At 45.8% G+C, this 24,670-nt stretch overlaps 2 protein-coding genes across 2 annotated transcripts; both read left to right on the top strand.

The window, feature by feature from the left end:
• Window positions 1-3,684: 3,684 nt before the first annotated feature.
• PPP1R3E (protein phosphatase 1 regulatory subunit 3E) lies at window positions 3,685-5,751 on the top strand. Its single transcript, XM_069463518.1, has 2 exons — window positions 3,685-4,101; window positions 4,397-5,751. The coding sequence occupies exons 1-2, from the start codon at window positions 3,685-3,687 to the stop codon at window positions 4,817-4,819; spliced, it is 840 nt and encodes a 279-aa protein (XP_069319619.1). The 3' UTR covers window positions 4,820-5,751.
• Window positions 5,752-14,638: 8,887 nt separating this feature from the next.
• On the top strand, window positions 14,639-23,989 carry HOMEZ (homeobox and leucine zipper encoding). The gene is made up of 2 exons (XM_069463507.1): window positions 14,639-14,797; window positions 21,281-23,989. The coding sequence occupies exons 1-2, from the start codon at window positions 14,758-14,760 to the stop codon at window positions 22,885-22,887; spliced, it is 1,647 nt and encodes a 548-aa protein (XP_069319608.1). The 5' UTR covers window positions 14,639-14,757; the 3' UTR covers window positions 22,888-23,989.
• The last annotated feature ends 681 nt before the right edge of the window (window positions 23,990-24,670 follow it).

The raw sequence follows: 24,670 nt of genomic DNA, 5'->3' as shown, positions 1-24,670 counted from the left end.
CAACCCCCCATCCTCCTCCTCCTCCTCCTCCTCCTCCTCCTCCTCTTCTTTTGTAATCAGATTGATTTTATTTTAATGTTTTACCCAACATATGAATTCATTCTCTTTATGAAAAAATCAAACAATATAGAGGTTCATGGCCTTCAAGTCAGTGACAAGTAAAAAAATAAGAGGTACACAGTAATAAAATACAAGTTCTCAAATACACACACACACACACACACACACGCCCAATTGCACCTCCCTCCCTATAGCTTGCCAATGTTAAGGTTGACGTTTATCTTTCCAGATTACATTCATATCTCTATTATTCATAAATGGCAGTATATTCATACAGGGCAGTTCACAGTCTGACCACAGTATATGCACATGAGGGCACGCACAGGCATATCTGACTGGGCATGCCCCTGGGCTCTTGGAGCTGGCACTTCCTTCAGCTTTATTGGAGAGAGCCCCAAAGGCCAGAAAGAGGCAACCGAATTCTCCTCCTTTCCTGCTGGTTTCCTTTGTTTCTACCTCCAATCCAAGCCTTGGCATTCCCATTTGCCCTTATGGTCACTAGAGAAGCAAGGTTTTCCCTGCAACAATAATGGTAACTTATTAGGACTTACTAGGTGCTAAGTGCTTTAAGAGTATATTGAGGTTTGGAGAGATTAAGTAATTTGCCCAAAGCCATATATTGACAACAAGCTGGGGCTCCCGTCTCCTTCTATGTGACCTGAAAGTTTGTCCCAACTTTGACACTCTTGCTTCAAGATCACCTCTTCCCTTCAGGTAGTCAATGTTGTCCTCACAGTCTGAATCCACACCATTTACAAGTCCACACTCAGTTCTCTCCTGTAGTCTAAACACAGCCTATTCCATTCCTTTATGGCTATATCCTTTCAACCATCCTCATTTCTTCTTTGCCCTTAGGCTGATCATTCCAGCTGCCACCAGCAAGGCTGCCATCTTCTTTAGAGAATAAAGTTCTCTAAAAGGCCTTTATTTGCAATCCTTGTTTCTTCTAAGACATTCACTTGAAATAAAAAACATATTTTAAGTAAATGTCTTAGAAGATCTACATATACTAATATTTCTGTCTGCCCATTTATTTATAAGCTCCTTAAAAGCAGGAACTGGGTTGTACTCACTTTTGTGTCCTCATAGCCTAATAGGCCCTCAGCAAATGTTGACTGAATCAATCAATCGATGCCTCTGGCCAGTTATTGAGCAGTCCCAGCTAGACATTTGAAGATTACTACAGTAGCTATTTAAGAAATAAAGACTGATTTGGAATAAAGGTTCAGTGTCAGTCTGAGTAGCCAGGCAAACAGAGCTGCTGGACCAACACAACTTATACCTGGCTCAAAGCTATGTACCTCAAGGATCTCAGAGCAACACCCCAGAGCCTAGGGATGGCAACTCAGCCTGTGGACAAGGCAACAGGACCTTTACCAGAAAGCCTGTGGTCATATAGGCTGGTCTTGAACCTCATCTATTTTATTTCAGTGATACATATTTTTTTCTTCTTGGCTTTTTAAAAAAATTTCAGATTTGGGAGGGTACAAATTTTTTTTTGGTAAATGGATGAATTGTATAGTGGTGAAATCTGGGTTTTTAGTGTACCGGTCACCCAAATAGTGTTCATTGTACCCAATAGGTAATTCAGTGATTCATATTTTACCAGAGCAAGGAAGACTGTTTTAAACTCCTTGACTGTAACATAAATTAATGTATGATTATTTTACAGCCTAAGATATGAAGAGAATATGTCCATGGATTTTATATATATATGTTTAAAATAAGAAAATAAAAATGTTGTTTTAAAAATGAGTCCTGGCTAAATAGCATTGCTATGGTTAATACTAGTGTAATGCAAACAAGACTGAATTGTGCAATAATAAAATAGTGTTAATATAAGTGTCACAGTTTATTTCCTATTTAAGTCACTTGTGATTTTACAATTAAACTATCCTGATGCTTTAAATTCAGAGATTTCATTTCTTCTCTAAGTGTACCCATTTTAATACTCTGAAGATGTTAACAATTAGCATTAATGTTTTAATCTTATGTAACCAAGGGGATAAGAGGGTGGACTCCAGTGCTGGACTTGCTGAAGTCCTAATACCAGGTCCCCAATTATTAACTATGTGACCCTGGGCAAGAGTCCTATCCCCTCTATAGATTTTCTCCTATGTTAAACAGGCATGATAAAACTCCCTATTCCTATGATGGTTGTATTACATGAGTTAATATTTGTAAAACTCTTACAATGGTACCTAGGACATTATAAGTGCTATATAAGATCAGTAGGAAGGTTTGAAAAAACCCAAAATACTTTTTTTACTAATGCAGAAAAAAATGAATGGGCAAAAAGCCAGCTCTTTGCCCTTCTTGGAAGCTCACAGTCCCAGCTCTAAGAGTTGTTTAGTGCTCATTCATTCAATCATTTGAGGGTCTATCATGTACTAAACTCACCGTGAATCAGACAGCCCTGTCCTCAAAGGGCTTACAGTTGGATTAGAAATCAGAACTCTAACTCACTTTTTGTGTGGGGTTTTTTGTTTTTGTTTTTGGTTTTGGCAGGGTCTCACTCTGTCACCTGAGCTAGAGTGCAGTGGCATCATCATAGCTCACTGCAGCCTTTAACTCCAGAGATCCTCTTGCCTCAGCCTCCCAAGTAACTGTGACTACAGGCAAGCGCCACCACACCTGACTAATTTTTCTGGTTTTTTTTAGAGATGGGGTCTTGATCTTGCTCAGGCTGGTCTCTAACTCCTGGCCTCAAGCGATTCTCCGGCCTTGGCCTCTCAAAATGCTAGGAGTACAGGCCTGAGCCACCTCGCCTGGCCGAACCCACTTTTTACAGATAAGAGAACTGAGGTCCAAAGTTGTTCCTTGCTCAAGGTCATACAGCTAAATAGCACCAGAGGTGGGTCTAGAAGCTAGGTCTTTCCACAATTCTCAGTTCTGGACTCTTTCCAATGAGCAGTGTTCAGCCACCCCCTCCCCCTGCCCCCTACCCCTTTTGAGTGTCACATCTCACCTTCTCTTTCAAAGACTCCACCCAGCTTTCACGACCTTTCCTTCTTTGCACCCAACGCTACCCCCTCCCTAATCTGGGGCCTAGGTTTAAGAAAAGAAAACGGTGAGCCCTTTAGATAAAGTCACATGCTGGGTGTTTTGAACCTTCCCCTGCAAGGAAAGGAAAGGTTATTCTTTCCTTCCTGCGTTAACCCTTCCCGTGCCATGCGGGCAAAGTTGAGGACTTTTTGAAAAAAGGCTGAGTGGCCTCAGTCGGGACCGAAGAAGTGGAGTCCCCGCCCCCTGGTGCAGCAGCAAAGACAGATGCGGAGCCACCTGTCACAGGGCTGTGGGCGGGGGCCAGAGCCATGAGGACCGCGGAACCCGAGGGTGAGCGCCGTTGAGCGCACGCTCAGAGCAGACAGCTCGCAGGAGGCAGGATGTGATGGTCTGAAGACCCTAGGAGCTGACCGCCTTAGGGAGGGAAAGTGGTCACGGAGGCGAGGCAGAGCGAACCGAGGTGGAGGATCCTGGAGGTGACAGCAAGGAGAGTACACAAGGGCGAGGGGCTGCTGAAGCGGGCCCTGCGACTTCTGCACCAACGCGAGGCGGGAGGGAGAGAGGAAGGGAGGGCAGCGCGGTGGCGCTTCGGGCTGGCCCCGCCGGTGCGGGGGTACCATGTCCCGCGAGCGGCCCCCCCGCACCGACATCCCTCGCAACCTGAGCTTTATCGCTGCGCTGACAGAGCGCGCCTACTACCGCAGCCAGCGGCCCAGCCTCGAGGAGGAGCCGGAGGAGGAGCAAGGCGAGGGCGGGACGCGGCTCGGGGCCCGATCCCGCGCTCACGCTCCGAGTCGGGGTCGCCGGGCCCGCTCTGCGCCCGCTGGAGGCGGCGGGGCCAGAGCGCCCCGCAGCCGTAGTCCGGACACCCGCAAGAGAGTGCGTTTCGCCGACGCACTGGGGCTGGAGCTGGCCGCCGTGCGCCGCTTCCGCCCGGGAGAGCTGCCCCGGGTGCCCCGCCACGTGCAGGTCCAACTGCAGAGGGACGCCCTCCGCCACTTTGCGCCGTGCCAGCCCCGCGCCCGCGGCCTCCAGGTAGGCGGCAGGGGCACGCCCCTTCCCGGGGACCTCCCCCAGCCGGCCGCGGCGGGCGTGGCTTTGTCAAGGAACACCCATCTCCATCCCCATCCCTGGGCTTGGGCTTGCTCATCCCCCTCGGTGGCCCCATTGGCCTGTGGCTCTGTGGCAGCCCTCCAGCTGATCTCCCCCCTCCGCCGGCCCGGACGCCGGGGTCGGCCTCTGATTGGTCCAGTGCCTCGCTCTAACCCGCTCCCTTCCCCTCCCCCTCTTCGCCCTGGGCTCTCTTCTCCCTCTTTTCTCTTTCCCCCAGGAGGCGCGCGCCGCCCTGGAGCCGGCCAGCGAGCCCGGCTTCGCCGCCCGCTTGCAGGCGCAGCGAATCTGCCTGGAACGCGCCGAGGCGGGCCCGCTGGGCGTGGCCGGGAGCGCGCGCGTGCTGGACCTGGCCTACGAGAAGCGCGTGAGCGTGCGCTGGAGCGCCGACGGCTGGCGCAGCCAACGGGAGGCGCCCGCCGCCTACGCCGGCCCGGCCCCGCCCCCGCCGCGCGCCGACCGCTTCGCCTTCCGCCTGCCCGCGCCGCCCATTGGGGGCGCCCTGCTCTTCGCCTTGCGCTACCGTGTGACTGGTCGCGAGTTCTGGGACAACAACGGCGGCCGCGACTATGCTCTACGTGGGCCCGAGCACCCGGGCAGTGGCGGAGCCCCAGAGCCCCAGGGCTGGATCCACTTTATCTGAGACCAGGCGCCTGCCGCCCACGGCAGAAAAAACCAAAGGCACCCGGGGGCGAGGGGAACTCGATGTGGTGGGGAGGAATGGGAGAAACCAAGATTGGTGGGAAGCCGTCAGAGTCAAGTCGGGGAGGGCGGGGAGGGAGAGGAGGATGGGAGAAATCAAAGGGGCGCGCAGGGGGTGGGCGGAATCAACAAAGCTCGGGGACATTGGGGTGGAAAACGCTGGTTGGATGTGAGTGGAAGGAACCCCAGGCATAGGGGAGAAAGGAGACCCAAAAGGACGCTGCAGGGATTAGAAAAAAGCGGAAGAATGCGAAAGATGGTGAGGTTCTCTTAAGTGAGTAGGCCCATCCGGCCTAGGCAGTTGAAGGCAAAGGAACCTTTTCGGAATTTAGGAGGTATTATGTGAAGTAGCCCACCCCAGTTGAAGTCATTTTGATTGCCAGCTCATTCCTTCTTCTTACCCACCTTTGCCACCTCAGGTCCCCCAGTCCTGCCCATCCTAGCTTTAACTCAGCCATAATTGCCTTGCTTAATCCCAGGAGCCTGGCCATTGTCCCGGACCTTGGCATTATGACAGGATTCCCTTGTCACCCCTGACAGTTCCTAGCTTCAGTCTCCATAGACTGGCTGGCGAGTGATGACAGCAGTCAGAGCTCCTTCCTCCAGCCTCCAGGAGCCTTAGGGATTAAAATGGAGGTAAAGCAACTCCAGGGCTGTCCTTGTAGCCAAATAATGATGTGCCTAAGCGGTTGGTACACTCGGGCTTCCAGAAAAATTCCAGCCTTACCTTTCTGGGGTGCCTTTTAATAACCTCTAAGCACTTTAGGGACGGTGTTTGTTAAAGGACGGTGAACCACGAGAATCACTATTCCAATTTTTTCTTTCTGCCTCAGAAGAAAAGGAAGTCACTGACTAGCTGTAAAACTTTGGGCAAGGTACTTCACCTCTTTGTGCCCCTTGGAATATAGTATTGGGTTAGATGATCTCTTAAGGCTCCTTCTTGTTTGACATTTTATGACCTGTGCTTGGCAGAGTGTAGATTAAAAGCCACACTGGTGCTACAGTTCAGAACTCACAGCACCTGAGTGTCCAGTTAGGGCTGAGGATGGGTCCTCTAGTTTTTGGCACAGATGTTCCAGGGCCCAGGAAGCATCCCATAAGCAGCCTGCAGCCCCAGGATATTCCAGAGCCTCTTCCAAACCACAGTTCATCTTCTGCCCGTTTTTGCTTTTGCTCCCACAGACTTCCACCCTCGGTGCTCTGAGACAGCTTTGGGGAAGTGTCTCAGAGTGTTGGGGGAAAATGATGTGTGAGAGCTCTAAAGATGAAAAGAAACAATGTTGAGGGTTCTCTTGGGGATGAAAAATTATGGGTATAAGGAATAGAAATCATTCCAAATCAAGAATCAAAGCAACTTGAATATTAAATGCACCAGAAGATGGCAGTCCGCGCCATGCCCTTAGCAGGTGAAATGGGAGAGCTGGAGTCTTCCACCCATTCACATTCATGCCTACGTCTCCTCCTCGTTAACTGAACTTGGGAATCATTCCTTTGCTGGTTGCTTGTTGTTCCTTTTCTCTCACCCTATTCCTAACCTCTTTGCTTTTCTCTTTCTTTCCTTGTCCTTCTCCCTTCTCATCATTTTTCCTTTCAATATATAGGGTGTTTACCTTCATTTTGTCTACTTCCATTTGCCTCCCTCTTCATCCTTGATCTCTGCTATTCCTTCTCCCTCCAGAAGGAGTGGAGAACCTCCTTCTTTTTCTCCAAGACCATGGTTGCTCCACCTTCCTCCCTCAGGCTCCTTGATAATCTTCTGGAAGGAAGAGGAAGGAAAAGAAGAGGTTCCTGATGCTACAGATGAACAAAGAGCTCCCAGGTAACCAGCTTCCCAAACCCATTTCTGTTACTGATTTCTCAGAGAAAAATTTCTGGATCCCCCCTTCCTACGTGAAGGAGGTGGGTCATGCACATTTGCCCACACATGCATTCAGAAGAAAGCGTGGGGCTTGTTACCATGCCCCTCCTGTCCACAGCCTTAATCCTTTGAAGATGGAAGGAGAGGAGCCCCCAGGTCATTCCTCAAACAAATGCCCATTTAAACATCATCCTTACCTTGTGAAGAAAACAGGAAGAATTTCATGCATCTTGTGGATCACCTTCAGGTCAAAGTTCCAGCAAAATGAAGAGAAAAATTGTACTGGAAGCCACCAAGCAATACACTGTTTATTCATCAATTAGGAGCCCAAGGGAGGATAACAGGGAGACCGGGTTGATGCTCAGTGTGTAATAATCTCTTGCCTAATGTGTGTGAATTACTGTTGTGTCATATTAACAATAGTGCTAGCTCACATTTACTTAACACTTATCTGCTGAAATCTGTCTAGCATGCATGCTCAAGACAACCCTGAGTTGAACATTATCATTATCTCTGTTTTAGAGATGAGGAAACAGGCTCAGAGAAGCTGTTATTTGTTCAAGATCATATAGCTAGTAAGTGGCAGAACTAAGAGACTGAACCCAGGAGGTCTCCCAAGCCTCTGCATAACCATGTTGTATTTTTTTTTCCCTTTAAAAACAAAATTTAAAATCTTGCAATATATCATTTCTCATAGTTTCTGACTGCTCTGCCTTCTCATCTTCCCAGTCTCCCAAACTGGTCTGGAGAAGGCAAGGGGCCCCAGGCTTCATCTGTTCTTTGTGGGAGCTTGCTGTTGTCTCCTGCGCCAGTGTCCCAGCTCTGTAGGATCAACAAGGGACCACCCCACCTGCCTTCTAGGGAACTTGGGAACCTATTAAAACTCTAGCTTTTCCATACATTGGGATTCTCTCCTGTCCGTAGCCAACCCTCTGTACCTGTTGGTGTGCCACAGCCGCCCTCCTTCCTGCACTAGTCTTGAACAGGCAAGTTCTCTAATGTTTCCACTAGAAGGGTCCCCGACTGGGAAAACTGCTAGATGGTCTGTGCTTGTCGGGCCCTCTCTGGGAGCCCTGATGATACTGAGTGGGTAAATGCAAACTCTGATTGGGGGCAGAGAACTAAGGATAATCCTGTTCCCTGAGCTCTTTCTGTGTAAGAAGTACCACATCCCCATTCTCCCCATATCTCCATTCTCAGCTTTATAGAACAACACCTGAGTCTTCTGGTTTTTGGCATATTGAGCTGCCCCAGGGCTTGGGGGTAAGCTGATAGTTCCCCCTCAGCCTGGGCTGAGCCACCTTCTTGCACACACAAATACTGGGTGCCTCTCTCTTTGAACCTAGGCTTACAAACTAGCAGTGCCACCAAGCCTTGTAAAATAGGCAATAAACTAGTATTTATTGAATGGCTTTTGTGTGCCTGGTCCTTTTGAGATTCTCAGGAGGGATTCTTTGCCCTGATGCTTTTGGTGTGCACTCCTCTCCCATGACAAGCACTGAGATTCTCCCCAGCCCCTGGTTTTTCCTCACCTTGGGCTGAGCAGGTGCAGCACCACCACAAACCCCACCATCTGCAAATCAACCAAGATTAGGCAATATGCCCTTTCCTTCATGCATTGCTCTCTGCAACATGTCCATCCATATTTCTTGCAGCCCCAGAAAGCAAAGAAAAGTACACATAGACAACTGCAATCACTGGTTTCTCCCAAATGGTTCAGTCTAATCTGACCCAGGAAATGCAGAATCTTTAGGGATCCTATTATATGTTACGCATTTTGGTGTAAACTGTAAACTTCTTCTAAAGGCTGATGACTGTATGAATAGGAGCAATTTGGGGTATAACTGCCATGGACTGGGAAGTGCCGTAAGAGAAAACACTAGCATGGTCGAGGGCTTGGGTCCTTGAGGCAGCACAGCAGAAACTCTTGCTCTTTCCTGTCATCCAGACCTCAGATGTCTTTCTACACTTACCTGTTCCATAGCCTGCCTTCCTTCTGTTCTTTTTTTCTTTGAGTGTAGCTCATCCTTTTTCTTTGTTACAAACCCTAACTCTTCAATTTTCCAATCTAATTCCCACATCCTCTTACTTCCAACTCCTGGTTTTTCTGGAGCTCATTTGGATTCTTGCAGTTCACAAGTCCTAGAATCAGAGACCTGAAAAAGCTTGTCTTTAGAGATTATTGGGTCTAGGCTCCTCTACAGATGAGGACACAGGTCCAGAGATGAGAAGTGACTCCAGCAGAGTCAGAGAATTTGTGCAGCTCAAGATAGGGCTTAAACCCAGGCCTCTTGGCCACATCCCATTCCCAGACTAAGAAACAGACAGGTCTCTATACAGACCCATGATTTTTCATAGCAAGGGATAACATCAGAAATGTTTCATTTTCTTCTACTAGTTTCCATCCATTCCCTCCCCCATCCAGGCATAAAGAGAAACAAAAGGGACTGATAGTTTTCTCTGTGTCCCTGGCCTTGACACTTCTTTTGTTGATGCTGCCAAAGAGCAGTGACTGCTACAAAGACCAAATGATCGACCTTTTGAATAGCTAACTTGGGGAGGAAATGAAAGTTTCCTATGTGAATTCCCCCCTAAGCCACTGTTCTCACTAGGTCCTCCCAGAGCCTCCCCAGTTCCTTCATAGTACAGCCCTGTGCACTGGGCCCCAAACCCACTAGTATTGGGCCTCACTTCAGCTTCCTCATGCAACCACCCTCCCTTGTGTATATAAAACCTCATATTTGAAGTAAAGTTGAAATATAAAAAGAAAGTATGTCATAAGATATCCAGAAGTATTCTTTGTTTTAGGCTGAGGGTGGCAAGAGACCCAAAGGCAAGATTCCCTCCTTGACCCCCTCCATTTCTTGATCATCTTATTTCTTAAAAGTCCTATTCCCTTTGCGCTGGAGTCCTCTGGTTATGTAAAAGTTGGGAAGGAAGGTGATATGGAGGAGTCAGGCAGCCCAGTTATAAGACACTTCAGGATCCTACCACTATTTTGGGTAGTAGGAGAGTCACCAGGGCTCAGCTCTTCGTTAGCTGGCATCCAGCATTAATTGCTCTTGCAGTTAAAGGGAACAGCTTGGGGAAAGCCCTGTGTTTCCCCTGAGGTGGGGGACTCCTTCCTTAAGGGGACCATCTGAGTTACATTCTGCTCCTTAAAGCACTGGAGGGAAGAACAAAGCCTTTTCCTTATCAAGGGCAACCCTAAAGGAAAGGACAAGAAATACGGAGAGGGAAAGCAAAGACTTCTGTCTAATCCAGAATGGAGTGATAGAAATAGATAATAAAGGGACGGGGTCCTTGAAAAAGATTAAGTTCTAACAGGAGTGCCTCCCACATCACTTGAATGATGAAAGAAACTACCAGAAAAAATGAGGACATTCCTAAGAGGGAAGCCCTGGACTGAGAATAATCAGATATAATCTGATGGCTCCTCATTACATCATAATGGCCAAGTTATGATGTCACCACAGAGCACCCTCTCTTCAGTATGTGTTGTGAGCAAAGCCAGACATGCTGAAGGGTAGAGTCAGCATGAGGAGCACAAGGAGAGGTAGGTGGGGTTTTCCAAGGGTTCTCTCTATGGCTTATAGCCTAGTGTCTCTGTGGCCCTAGCCTCTGCAGACCTCTCACATCTTGGTGGTAGGTTTGTCTGAACTCTTGCTTTCACATACAAACACCTTCAATGCAGCTTTTGCTATCCGAAATCTTCCCAAATCTATCCCAATCTATCCCAAATCCTCAATACTTGCAGCTCTGACTAATCGGCCTCCCCCCTCCCTCCAGCTCTGGTATTAGGAGACAGGGCACAGAATATTGGAGTATGGTTCCCCTAAATGGCACAGAAACTCACCATATCCATTTGGTGGGTCCCAGGTAGACCCAGGTTTTTTCGTACCTGAAGCATACAACTTTTGGAGCCCTTTTTAGGAATGTAAGTACAAAATTACAAATACAGAATCAGGCACAAAAGTGAATATTTGTTTTAAAATGAGAAGAGATATCAACAAATTACAATTTTTAAAAAGCTGTGAAAAAGTTACCTGCCTGACAAACCTATGTATTTTTTTCCTACAATATTTTGGCTGCATGCTCTTTGATAGCCTTTTCATATTATGATTATATATATTTTCTATAGAGTAAGAAAGGTAACTTAGTCTTCTGGCATGATTGATCACATTTTTAAAGTCTTGATAATTTAGAAAAATTTCACCTTCACATCTTGTAAGTGATAATGTCACATAAATTTTTAGGATTTTTGTCAAACTTGGAAAAACCTCTATCAAATTTCTTTCATTTATGTGGTATAAGATTTTGGAGTCTTTCAAATTTGCAATGATTAATGTCATAAGCACTTTGAATTGGTGACATTAGTAGTATTCCTGAAAGCTATATATATTAGTTTGATAAGGCTACTATAACAAAGTATCACAGATTGGGTGACTTGAGCAACAGAAATTTAATTTCTCAATTCTGGAAGCTAGAAGTTCAAGATCAAAGTGTCAGGAAAGTTGCTTTCATTCTGAATCCTCTCTCCTTGGCTTGTAGATAGCCGTCTTCTCCCTATGCCTTCACGTGCTCTTTCCTTTGTTCACTCACACATCTGTGTCCAAATTTCCTCTTATAAGGATATCAGGCTGGGCTCGGTGGCTCACGCCTGTAGTCCTAGCACTTTGGGAGGCTGAGGCTGGAGGATCGCTCAAGGTCAGGAGTTCGAGACCAGCCTGAACAAGAGGGAGACTTTGTCTCTACTAAAAAAAATATAAAGAAATGATCTGGACAGCTAAAAATAATAAAAAGGAAAAAAAAAGGATATCAGTCATTGTATTAGAACCCACCCTACAGACCTCATTTTAACTTATTACCTCTTTAAACACCTTATCTTCAGTTATATTCTGAAGTGTACTGGGGGTTAAGACTTTAACATTGAATGTTGGGAGGATGGGGGGACATAGTTCAGTCCATAACACCATACCTACACAGGGATAATTTATTCACAGAATTAACTGCAAACCACATAGGTATACTTTCTAAACCCACACTAAATGCATCCCTAAGTCAACTTCCTTAGCCAATCCCCAAATGTCCATGGCCTCTCCACTGCTACCCTGACAAAAGGGGAAATGTGATGGAGAAGTCAGAAAGGAAAGAAACATCAACCTTAACCAGTTACCGTTTAAATATATTTTTTCAAATTTTACAGAAACCTACGATCCTGTTAACTAACACCTTGCTGGGGCTCCTCCACTGCCTTCGAAGCGGTCTGTGCAAGGGAGAGCCCTAAACTTCAGGGTCCTTAGCTATAGAGTAAATGTGCCTCTGGTCAGCCCTGCTAATTCAGCAATGCAAAGGGAGAGAAAGTTTTCACCAAAGATGGAGCATTAACATCTCTATATTGAGGATGGCATGAGTCTCCATTCTTTAGCACTGGTTCCTCGAAGAGCTCAGAGGGTTATTGTCCTGCTAAAGGTGGGACTCTCCCTTTATATTGTCAGCCTGGACCTCTCCCTCTCTCCTTAACTTCCCCTCCCCTGTCCACTCCATCTTCTAAAACTATAGAGTGAAACCCACATGGAAGGAGAAGGCTTCAGCCCATACTCTAGAACTGGGGCAGGAGAGTTTCTTCTCCTTTCCTTGGATTCCCCCTTTTCCTAAATCTGTCTTCCAGTCTTCCCCCAGTTCCTGACTCTTGGGAGTGAGTGCCTTTCTGAGACAAGAAAGGTGACTGAGTTGTCCACCTTTTGTAATTCCAAGCCCAGGATCAGGGACACCTGGAATGACTCACTGAACCCTCCAGGATCAGGTGTTTAGTTCCCACAGACAGTTCTTGCCTGGCTTTCCAGACGAACAAGCATGAATTCTTCCCAGTCAATCCAGTTTCATTAATTGCTTGGATTATGAGGGAATGACCTCTCTCTCCACTGGCAACTGAGGGCTGCTGCCGCCTAAAATATTTCACTTTTCCCTTCCTTCATTACACACAAACCAATGGGCCATTGTAATGGTCATGATTTAGGAAGTTTATAAAATACCATCAGCCTTGGCTCAAACCCTGAAGGATCAAAAGTTTCTAAGCTTAACACTGAGTATATATGTCTTTCCATTGTTTACTCCTATGATGTTTTTGCCAGATGTTAGTTTGAAGGATGTTGAGACTGGCTCTTAGGAGTTGAGATTGTTACTAAATGTAATGGGGTGGGCGAGACATGGGGAAAATACAAGGCTAGCAACTGAAAATAGGGCTCAGCACTGAAATAGAGATAGTTAAGATGTTTGGCAATCTTGAAAGAGCTCTAGACCTTAGAGTGTAGCAATGAAAAATAAAAAGTAGGAGTTATGATGATTGGTTTGTGGGTATGTAAGGAAAGGGAATGATGAAGTCTGAGAATACAGGGCAAAGTCTAAAATTGTTTTATAAACTATTGTAGCTATATAAGCTACGTGATCCAAATATGCAAGAAGAGACTTTTTCAAAGAGCAAAATGAGAAGAGTCATTTCAGAAAGTATTGTGTCCAAATTTTAGTTAGAAGATAGAGAATCCTAAATATACAAATTTTGGCCCAGATCCTCACAGTATGTTCGATACTGCTTTGGAGGAAAGTCCATTTTACTGTCATCCTTTTTTTTTTTTTTTTTTTTTAATTAAAACAATTTTTTGGCGGGGCGCGGTGGCTCACGCCTGTAATCCTAGCACTCTGGGAGGCCGAGGCGGGCGGATTGCTTGAGCTCAGGAGTTCGAGACCAGCCTGAGCAAGAGCGAGACCCCGCCTCTACTATAAATAGAAAGAAATTAGCCAAACAACTAAAAATAGAAAAAATTAGCCGGGAATGGTGGCGCCTGCCTGTAGTCCCAGCCACTCGGGAGGCTGAGGCAGGAGGATCGCTTAAGCCCAGGAGTTTGAGGTTGCTGTGAGCTAGGCTGACGCCACGGCACTCTAGCCCAGGCAACAGAGTGAGACTCTGTTTCAAAATTAATTAATTAATTAATTTAAAAAATTAAAAAAAAAAAACTTTTTTTTTTTTTTTTTTAAGAGACAGGGCAGTGGCTATGTTGCCCAGGCTGGCTTCGAACTCCTGGGCTCAATCCTGGGCTCGATCCTCCTCCCCACCTACCCCAGCCCCACAGCCTTCATCCCTTTCTTGACAGCGAAAACTAAGGTCCCTATATTAGGCAGAGCTCCAGGTCCTCTTTACTAGGGCGGGGAGTCTAGTAGGTCCCAACGAGGTGACTGCTCCAGCACTTCGTCTATGGGAACATGTATCTGGTACCAGTTTGACCCGGGAAGCGGCCAAAGGCGCTGGGCTCCTGAGATCCTCGCCTTCCGGGTGACAAGACTTCTGATCCATCTCGAGAATAAGTTCCCGGTTGCTTTAGGCGCATCGTTACAGCTGACGCTGCTGGTGCCGATTGGGCTCTCGCTTGGGAAGGCGCAGTTCGTGTAAGACTGAGGCGGGGACTCTGAAAAGGTCTTCCTGGAGGGCTTCCTTCAGGAGGAAACAAATGAATTGCTGGAGGTCCACACAGTTCAGCAAAGTGCTGTGTCTCTCCTTGGGGAATTTCGGAAGGAACCGGGTCCGGTGTACTGCAAAGGTCTGGTGCCAATAGGTCGAGGGTAGGGGGAGGTACCATTCACGGCAACTTGGCCCCGGGGGACATCTTCCCTGCCACACGCAGCCAATAGATGGCCCCAGCTGAGGCTCACGCAGCCAATAACCGGCTTCGGCCAAGACCCACGCAGCCAATGGCCGGCCCAATGCGTTTCCCCGGTGCCTGCCTGCCTGCGTCCACCAATCAGGATTCGGGCCACCTTGGCACCGCCCCTGGACGCCCGCCCCACCCATCCGCCCCGCCTCCAACTCGCTCGAGCAGGGCTGGGCTAGGCGGGAGCGCTTTCGGGGGCTAGGGGGGGCAGTCCTGGTCTCTGCCGCGCGGGTGGGCTCGGAGCAGGCCGCACCGGGCAGCAACCCCACTACCATCCGGAGGCCCCCTGCCCTCTTCCCCCTTTCCCCCCGGCCCATGGTGCGAGGCTGGGAGCCGCCGCCCGGGCCAGACCGCGGTGAGTGATCCCCAGCCCCTTGGACTTCCCCTCCGTGCCCGTGTACGATCTCCGATCTCCAGAGCCCCATCCCCGCTCTGAGGGGATGAGAATTCTGGGTTCGAAGTCACCCGGTTCTCTCTCTTTTCTCCTCCGGACTTTTCGGTTCCCTGTTGGAACTGGGGGGAGGGAGGGTGAGTGACTGTGTAGGGAGGAGGAGGGGAAGGTCGGGTTGGGGCGCCCTTGGCGAGGGGAGGATTGAGATTCGCTTGCCTCCTGGGGCTCATCGCCCCAAGTGCAGCAACTTTTTGTTCCCTGACCCAGTTCAGAGCCTTCTGGTCTGCCTGTGAAATGGAGGATAGGAGAAACGTTTCCTTCCCAGGCCTCCCCCCCATCTCCGCCCCACTCTCTTCACTACCTCTTGGCGACCTCAACACACCTACAGAACCTGGCCTTACTTCTGGGGAGTAGTGGCCTTTGGGAACGAAAGGTTTAGAAGAAACTGCCCCTTCTGACTCCCGTACCCCGTCATACTCAGAAAACCAACCAGGAAATTGAGAACCCAAGTCCTCAGAGGTTCCTGGTGTTTCGTCCTAATCTGAGACTTCTAAACTGAAAGAAGACTCAAGCTGAGACCTGTTTGGTAATGTGGGCCCAGATCAGAAGATCTTTTTTATCATGTGAACCTCCTCACCATACATTTGAAGCCCTTTTATATTATGTGATTAGGATAGGTAGACGGCAGTAATTGAAAAAGCCAAAGTTAGGGATTTTAAAAATAATGCATATCTATCTTAAACATTATAATTAAAAGTATGTTCATTTCACCAATCCTTTGGTGTAGTGGTGAGACTTTTTGTGTGTGTAAGTCTGCTGACTGGAGTTCCCAATTGTCTTTCTAGTATTAACTACACAAGGGAGTCTCAAACCTTGGTGGCTGCACCCTGAGAACTTTTTAAAACTATGAATGCCTGGGCCCTAGTCCAGACGAATTAAATCAGAATGGGGAGGAGGGTGGCCTGGTTTTTAAGTTTCCCAGGTAATTCTAGTGTGCAGTCTTAAGATGAGAGCTACTCAGACACTTGATCATCTATGATTTCCAGTTTGGGGTTCTCTAAAATGAAGTGAGAATTTAGACACTTTTGAAGCAATCTAAGTGCAAAATACTTTTGAAAGTTTTCAGTCCCACCCCTAAGTCTTTTCCAGTTGTCTTGCCCACACCCAACTCAAAACAATTTTTGTATATTCTCCTTTGTATTATGTCTCTCCAAAGCATTTGACTTAGTTTTCGTAGGGACACTTTTTAATGCAGTAATTTTTCATAGGTTTATGTGATGTTTAATTATATAGATACAGAAAAACCATGGGATATGCAGGTTTGGAATCACACAAAACTGGCCCAAGCACGCAGGACAACTGAATGAAGCGGATGATTTTGGCATACTAGAGGGTAGCCTACTAACCTCTAGTATCCAGTACACTGTGGGTATGGGTCATGTAATCCAGTGGGTCAATTAAGCCAGGCTCCTGGCCCAGTTGAGCACCCATCCCTTCCGCTCTTTCCAACTAAGATCATGATTACCCTGTCCCTTCTAGACTTATTCGAATTCTCAAGTCTTCCATCCACTCTTTCAGTTCCTTCACATCAAGCTGTTTGTTCATGTTTAAGCAATTACCACCATTGCCTTTATAAATTGGGAAGATACAAGGAAGAGGTTCTTAACCTAACTTTTTGGCAATCAGTGAATCCCCTGAGTTCATTGTGTAAGTGTGAATGTTTGTGTGTTGGGGGAAGAGTCATAACTTTCTGAGGGTCTTTAACTTTTATCTGATTCTCAAAGAGGTTCATGATCCAAAAAGTTAAGAAGCATCTAAGTTGAATATAACTAAAAGTCCTTAAGGCCCTTAAAACTATATCACCAAACACAGGCAGTAGTACTTCAAATCTTTAAATAAAGATTTAAGGAATCAGCAGGATCATATCTAGTCTCCCACTTTAAACATAAACCTAGGTTCAAGCCTAAAGTTCTAAAGTCCTCTTTTTTCTAGGACTGTGTAAACACTGAAACTGGAAGTTTAAGGCAGCGCATTCTCTGCCATCCCCCCAGGGATATGGGAAAGAAGCATGTTATACTGACTATATTTTTATTAGTGACTTTAAGTAGCAGGAGGGCATATCTGGCATATGCTAAATATGGATATATAAGGATATGGATATATAAGGATACAAATTTAGTAATTATTCAGAATAGATGCTCACCACCACCACTACTACCTCTGCCCTAGGACTCCTTACTTCTCCAGCTTTGATTCCCTTTTTTTTTACCTAATCCAAAATGGAGACACGAACACAAGACACTAGTATCTTCATTACAGTTTTGATTACCATAGGGTCTATCCTACTTGTTACAATTCTCATGAGCCACTCTGGCTGTAGTTCTCTCTAGTTCAGTTCAAAGCCAGATTCTTCCAGGGGAGTACCAGTTATACAGCTGTGCCTTGATTTAAGCCACCATTCTGTTTCAGGAAGTTTTCCATAACTTGTGTTTTGTGTAAGTGAAAACTGGATGTATACAGTACACCAAATATGTTATTTGCAGTTTTGCATATTACACTGAAATATCAAGCTGATGCTGAGAATCTGAAGGATGTCAAACCATATGAATGAAAGCAAAGTGCTTCCTTGTAGGCTTATAGCTGTGCCTGCCTTATATTCCCATCTGGTAGTCTTCACCCTCATATTGGACTGCTTTATTTATTATGGTCCATTTTCCTCATATATAAAGTGTTATTGTATCTTTATATAACAGGACAGAAATGAGGTTGAGTAGATGTCAAGTGTTACCATCATAAAGTATTCTCCAGCATGGATTTGGTGGTGTTCCTTGTGAACCACAGTTTCTAAATGGTGATTTAGCACCTGGCCATGCAAGCAGTGCCTCACAGGCCACTCAGCTGTGTAGGGAGTGAACCTGGGAGGGGAAAGGTGGAGTGATCACATTGGAAATTGATGTAGCAATCCAAAAGTATCCAAATTTTTTATACAATTCTCCAAAAGCAGTGGTTTTCATACATTTTTAAGGCAGCAAAATCCATTCTGAAATTGTATCCAAACCCCAAAATATAAAAAGTATAAAATCATAGCCAGGCACGGTGGCTCATGCTTGTGATAATCCTAGCACTCTGGGAGGCTGAAGCGGGTGGATCGCTTGAGCTCAGGAGTTTGAGACCAGCCTGAGCAAGAGCAAGCCCCCGTCTCTACTAAAAATAGAAAAAAAATTAGCTGGACAATTAAAAACAGAAACAAAAAAATTAGCTGGGCGTGTTGGCTCGCGCCTGTAGTTCCACCTACTCGGGAGGCTGAGGCAGGAGGATCGCTTGAGCCCAGGAGTTCGAGGTTGCTGTGAGCTAGGCTGACGCCATGGCACTCTAGCCTGGGCAACAGAGCGAGACTCTGTCTCAAAAAAAGTATATTTATATATAAAATCATAGATAGCCTGGTTTCTTCCACTGCTAGCTAGAATTACAGCTCTGCAAAACCAGATTGAAAACAATGACTTTAACACATTAACTGCCACGTATGCCAGTTTTGAGCCGGGGCCTTATAAAACATAATGTTACTCACACATCTCTTCGCTTTGGGAGCCACAAGAACTATTTTTCAAGTTGCATAAAACTCATGCATAGAAAACAATAAAAAAAATTTTTTTCATTAAATTAGAAATGACTGTTCTTGTTTTTAAAGTTTTTATTCTATTTTCGTAATAAAACACTGTGGTCCCAGGGAAACATTTTTTTTCTAGTATGGCAGTCAATGTGTTAGCAGGGGTCCCCAACCTATGGTGAGTTGTATAATTATTTCATCATAGATTATAATGTAATAATAATAGAAATAAAGTGCACAATAAATGTAATGCGCTTGAATCATCCCAAAACCATCCCCCCATTCCTGGTCCAAGGAATAATTGTCCTCCATGAAAACAGTCCCTGGTGCCAAAAAGGTTGGGGACTGCTTTTTAAAGGATTCAGTCTTTGCTCTACTTTCCCCATTGTCTAGGAGGAGCATTACCTTATATCAGAATCACTCCATAAAGCTCAAGTAATAATGATTGCTATTTATTGAGCCTTTACTTTGTTCTAGGCATAATGTCAAGTGCATTTTTGCATTTTTTTATTTAGTCAACTTGCTAGGTGGGTGTTTTTCTTTCTGCTAAGGCTTAGAGAAGTTAAATAACTTGCCCAAGGACAAGCAGCATTCTAGAAAGTGGTGGAGCTACAATTAATCTCTAATCTGCCTCAACCAGGACTTCTATCTCTAACAGCTGCTTTATGCCCTGCCTGTGCATAATACCTAGCACATAGTAGGTGCCTGGTAAAAATATATAACTGTTTACATACATTCAGCACTGTCTCCATTTTTTACACATGAGGAAACTGAGGCTCATATAAGTTCAGTCACTTTTGCCTGAGATCCATATAGCTGGTAAGTGGCAGAACTGGGATTCGAACTCACAGGTTGGCCTTACTCAAGAATTCATATTTCTACCCACCATGCCATGCTGCTTCCATTTACCCTTTTAAGGCGTTCTTCAAGATGCATTGCTTTTAGGATCTGCGTGGCCTTCCATTAGGTTTGCTTGTTAAAAGAGAATGGTGACATGCATTAAAATGCTTCTGAATTTCTTTTAATTTTTTTTTTTTTGTTGTTGAGACAGGGTCTTGTTCTGTCACCCAGGCTGGAGTGCAGTAGCATAATCATAGCACACTGCAACCTCTAACTCCTGGGCTCAAGTGATCTTTCACCTCAGCCTTCCATGTAGCTAGGACTACAAGTGCGTTGCCACCATGCCTGGCTAATTTTTTTAAGTTTTCGTAGAGATGTAGTTTCATCTGTTGCCCAGGCTGGTCTTGAACTCCTGGCCTCAAGTGATCCTCCAACTCAGCCTCACAAAGTGCTAGATTACAGGCATGAGCCACTGCACCACTGTGTCCAGCCCACTTCTGAATTTTTTAACCATAGTGTAAAATTCCTGATATTACATTGCTCTAAATTTATGGATTTGAAATTTATTTTCTCAATTCATGTAGTATTTACATATTAATAGAAATCCTATCCTTATCAAATCATTAGTATATTTATAAACACAGATGGGATTCCCTTAAGAGTTAAGGGTGACAGATGTGTTAAAGGGTCTTTAATGCCCACATAGCGAGCTGAATTAAAATTGTCAACAGAATATTCTGGGAAATAACTTGAACAGGTATTTCAGGGATGAAGCACAGTCAGGGGCTGTCCCTGCAGTCCCCGCACCCATAACCATGGAGCAGTGGTGCTGCTGGGTAGCTGGCGGAGCTGGTTACAATTTCTAATGAGCTCATCCACCTGGTCTTGAGAAAAAGCTGTGCTGAAAAGATAAGAGCAGGAGGCCTTCTGCCCTATGTGGAGGGGGCTGTTAGTGTCTGAGGGAGTTCTCTGGGCTCCCTGGAGAGAGGCTAGCTGTTGGAAAAGACAAAGGCTGGGGGAGGGGATAACCTTTGTTCCCAGGCTGACTTGGGGGAGGAAACATTCCCTTCTCCACTTTCACATGACCTAAACCCAGGGGGAGTGAGCCTCATTTATCCCAGATCCTTGACCCATATCTCTCATCCTACTGAGAGAAGGAAAAAATACAGCTATCGGTTTTGTGCTTAGGGTTTAAAGGTATTATCATTCCCCTCCCCCAGTACTCCACCACCAAGAAGGGAAAGAAAGGGGGCTGGGGGTTGGGCAGAGGACAGTGCTGTCCTACCTTCCAGATATTCACTGGTTGTGTTCCTAACCTATCTCTCCATAATTCTAAAGATAATCATAAATTGTTAGGAGTTAAAGGATTAGTAACAAACTGGGCACAGTGACACATGCCTGTAATCCCAGCTACTTGGGAGGCTGAAGCAGGAGGATCACTTAAGCCCAGGAATTAGAGGTTGCAGTGAGCTATAATCACACTATTGCACTCCAGCCTGGGTGACAGAGTGAGACCTTGTCTCCAAAAGAAAGAAAATAAAAATGTAACAGTTCTGAGATGATTGTTCCTCTTGTTTTTGAGGTTGAGTCTTCATTTTTTGATTCTTGTCCCTTGAATTTAGAGGGTGAGAGTTAGGAGACAGCTTCCAGAAGTGAGTTTGAATTGGAATTATAAAGACTATATAAGGATTAGTTTTCCTTCTTAACCTTTAAAGACAGATTTTTGACTTGGTGACAAACACTCACTATCCATGTGACTTGGAGTAATTTAACTTCTATGAATTTTAGTTTTTTCATACCTAAAACAGGAATGCTAACAGGCTCTGATGACTTCACAAGGTTATGAAAATTAAATGAGGAATTGTTGAAGCACTTTAAAAACAATACAACACAAAACAAAAAGAAATTTGTTTCGGTGTCCAATAGTTAGTTTGGTAGAAATTGAATGATGTGCCAAAAGAGGAGCCCCAGTGATTGAGCTGTTTCTCTTCTTATTACAGCTATCTCTGAAGGGCACAAATCAGAAAGCACCATGCCTCCTAATAAGGAGGCCAGCAGTCTTAATAGCTCACCGGCGGGGCTCATCTGCCTCCCTCCAATCTCTGAGGAGCTACAGCTTGTGTGGACCCAAGCAGCCCAGACCAGTGAGCTAGATGGCAATGAACACTTGCTACAAACCTTCAGCTACTTTCCCTATCCCAGCCTAGCAGACATTGCCCTTCTCTGCCTACGTTATGGGCTACAGATGGAGAAAGTCAAGACTTGGTTCATGGCCCAGCGCCTCCGCTGTGGCATTAGCTGGTCATCAGAAGAAATAGAAGAGACTCGAGCCCGAGTGGTCTACCACCGAGACCAACTTCACTTCAAATCCCTTCTATCTTTTACTCACCATGCAGGGCGGCCCCCAGAGGAGGTGCCTCCTTCTCCAATGCCACCACAAGAACAAGTTGGTCTTGGAATAGGTCCTCTGACTCTTAATGAGCCTACCCAGATGAAAGGATTGAAGGTAGAGCCTGAGGAGTCCTCTCAGATACCACCACTGCCACTGAGTCACCAGAAAGCAAAGGAGCCCCTGATGACAACGGGCAGTGGAGCATTCCCCCAGCAATCAGATTTTTGGCAGGATCATCAAAGCAGTGGCCACTCTAAGGAGCAGGCAGGCAGGGGTCCCAACCAGTCACATGGCATAGGTGCTGCTTCCTGGAACCACTCCAAAGCTGTCCACCAGTCATGTGCTCGGGATAAGCCCCCACCAATCTCATTACTTGCCAGTCGTTGTAAGAAGGACTCAGCATCTAGTATGACTCCTTCTTCTTCCTCTACCTCTTCTTCCTCTTTCCAGGTACTGGCTAATGGAGCTACTGCCACCTCTAAACCCCTCCAGCCACAAGGCTGTATTCCACAGTCTCTGTCACCCAATGAACAGGCACTACCCCCACAGCTGGAGCCGGCCTGGCCCCAAAGGCTACGGCACAACTCAGTACCAGGTAGGGTTGGCCCTGCAGAGTATCTTTCCTCAGATACCCAGCGCCAGCGAAAGACCAAGCGCAAAACCAAAGAGCAGCTGGCTATCCTCAAATCCTTTTTTTTACAATGTCAATGGGCACGGCGTGAGGATTACCATAAATTGGAACAGATCACTGGTTTACCTCGGCCTGAGATCATTCAGTGGTTTGGTGACACACGCTATGCTTTGAAGCATGGGCAACTAAAATGGTTTCGGGACAACACAGTTCCTGGTGCCCCTGGTTTCCAAGACCCAGCAATTTCCACACCATCACCGTCAACCCGCTCCTTGAATGAATGGGCTGAGACACCACCTCTGCCGATCCCTCCACCCCCACCAGATATACAGCCCTTGGAGAGATACTGGGCAGCCCACCAACAGCTACGGGAAACTGATATCCCTCAACTCAGTAAGGCATCAAGGCTTAGCACCCAGCAGGTACTGGATTGGTTTGACTCTCGACTACCTGAGCCAGCTGAGGTGGTAGTTTGTCTAGATGAAGAAGAGGAAGAGGAGGAGGAAGAACTGCCAGATGATGAGGAAGAAGAGGAGGAGGAGGAAGAAGATGATGATGATGCTGACGTGATCATACAAGACTGAGTGGGGGGCTAGGGGAGGGGAGATCTGTTACTAAAAGATGAACCAACTTATTAACTGTTGAAACAAAGAAACCACATTTTTAAAAATTACCTTATGGCAAAGAACTAAAAAGCTTTGTGTTCTTCAGGGTGGATGACGGGGATATAGTGAGGGTGGACCAGGGAAGATGATGATAGGATGCAAAGTTAAGGCTGGGAGTGGATCAGCAGAAATCCAGGCCTATAGTCTTAATGTGAAGAGTGCTAAGGATCTGGGCAAACTATGGGCTGGGAAATGGCTCTTGCTCTCCTCACATCCACTGTTCTTTTCCCTCAGTGTACTACAGAGAGGCCAGACCTTGGCCCCACATCTACAGAAAGAATTGAAAGGAGGAGTAAAGAATTCCGATTCACTTGATGATGCCAGTGCATCCCCAATTCCACCATTTTCCCTGGGATATCAGGCTGCCTTGCACCCCTTCTTATCTGAGCACAAGTCTATGCATAATGCAACTTGGACTCTCAATGTGTCCCAGTCTCATCACAAATACTTCCTCTTCCTCATACCAGCTTGACTTTATATATTTCACCTGCTTCATTATTGAACCACACCTCAAGCAGAATGTTTTCATGTCTGCTACGGGGACCACTTTGCCTTGTAGCTTTTTTTTTTTTTTTTAATCTCTTTTTGAAATCCCCACACTGTTCACTGTTTGTCTCAGGGTAAATCTTCCCCACAGAGCTTGTGAAAAAGTTTTAATAATAGGTGGAGAATAATTTAGACTGGATATTTATTGGAGGTGGGAATTAGGGGAGATGTCCTTTTAAAAAGTAGAATTATGTTACAGAGGGGTAGAGGAGAGGGAATGGTTTCTCCTGGTCGAAGGGCAGTGGAGGTAGGTTCTAGGCTTGGTTTTACAAACCTGAGACTATCTCCTGTCCAGCTGACAGAGACTAATTTTTCATCTTTTTGCTGTCAATCTGTGTCCAGAAAAGAGATTTTCCCCTCTCTTTATAGGATCTGTCTTGGGGACAGACGGACCATGGTCTTTAACTGAATTAATTATTGATGTTTTAGAATGGTTTTCATCAGTTGGGGTCAGATATAAAGCAAATAAATATCATCAATGGGTTAACCATAAAAGAGTGGAAGCCCCAAATTGCTAAAACAATAATAAAAAGGCCAAAAATAAAACTGATTCTTTTTCCTCCATTTTGCCACTTCCTATGGTTTAGGAACTAATGGAGCCAAATCCATTAACATTCTGATTTAGTATACTTTTTATTTATTTTTTGAAGGGGCAGGGCTTATTGGGTTAAGTTAAAAGAAGAACAAAAACTGTAAAAGCCAGTAGGTCAGCATCTATGACCAGGCAGATTGTTTCCCAGCCATCAGATGATTAAAATTCCTGAGGCTTCATGTGTGACCAGAGATACAACAGTCTTGGAGATAACTCTGCTTGCTACAGCATAGGCTCTTGCGCAAAAAAAGAAAATGTCTAGAAATGCCTTTAAAAATAAATTCAGACTACCAGAAAGGGCAGCAGGATCCTAGTTTAGATATAAGATCATTCCCAAGAACTAATTTATTTCTGGCAGATGCCTACTATGTTTATGTTTTTCCAATATTTTTGCTAAAGGCTTTCCTGTGAATGGCCCACCTATTTAATTCCTCATTTCTACCTTTTAGTACCCAGAGTAAAATAAATGTTTGATTTCAGTGGTAGTGTTCTTTGCCTATTCCACCATTCTGGAGTTTGTAATGGCAATAGAATTGCAGTTACAATAAGAGGGCATCTTTATTT

Source organism: Eulemur rufifrons, chromosome 2, assembly GCF_041146395.1.
Source record: "Eulemur rufifrons isolate Redbay chromosome 2, OSU_ERuf_1, whole genome shotgun sequence".
NCBI classification, from domain to species: domain Eukaryota; kingdom Metazoa; phylum Chordata; class Mammalia; order Primates; family Lemuridae; genus Eulemur; species Eulemur rufifrons.
This window is presented reverse-complemented; position numbering and strand designations above follow the sequence as displayed.

Bases quoted from the DNA above. Each gene is read 5' to 3' on its own strand.
- PPP1R3E (XM_069463518.1), top strand. From the start codon at position 3,685: ATGTCCCGCGAGCGGCCCCCCCGCACCGACATCCCTCGCAACCTGAGC. The intron at 4,102-4,396 runs GTAGGCGGCAGG...TCTTTCCCCCAG, and splicing joins CCCGCGCCCGCGGCCTCCAG to GAGGCGCGCGCCGCCCTGGA.
- HOMEZ (XM_069463507.1), top strand. From the start codon at position 14,758: ATGGTGCGAGGCTGGGAGCCGCCGCCCGGGCCAGACCGCG. The intron at 14,798-21,280 runs GTGAGTGATCCC...TTCTTATTACAG, and splicing joins GCCGCCCGGGCCAGACCGCG to CTATCTCTGAAGGGCACAAA.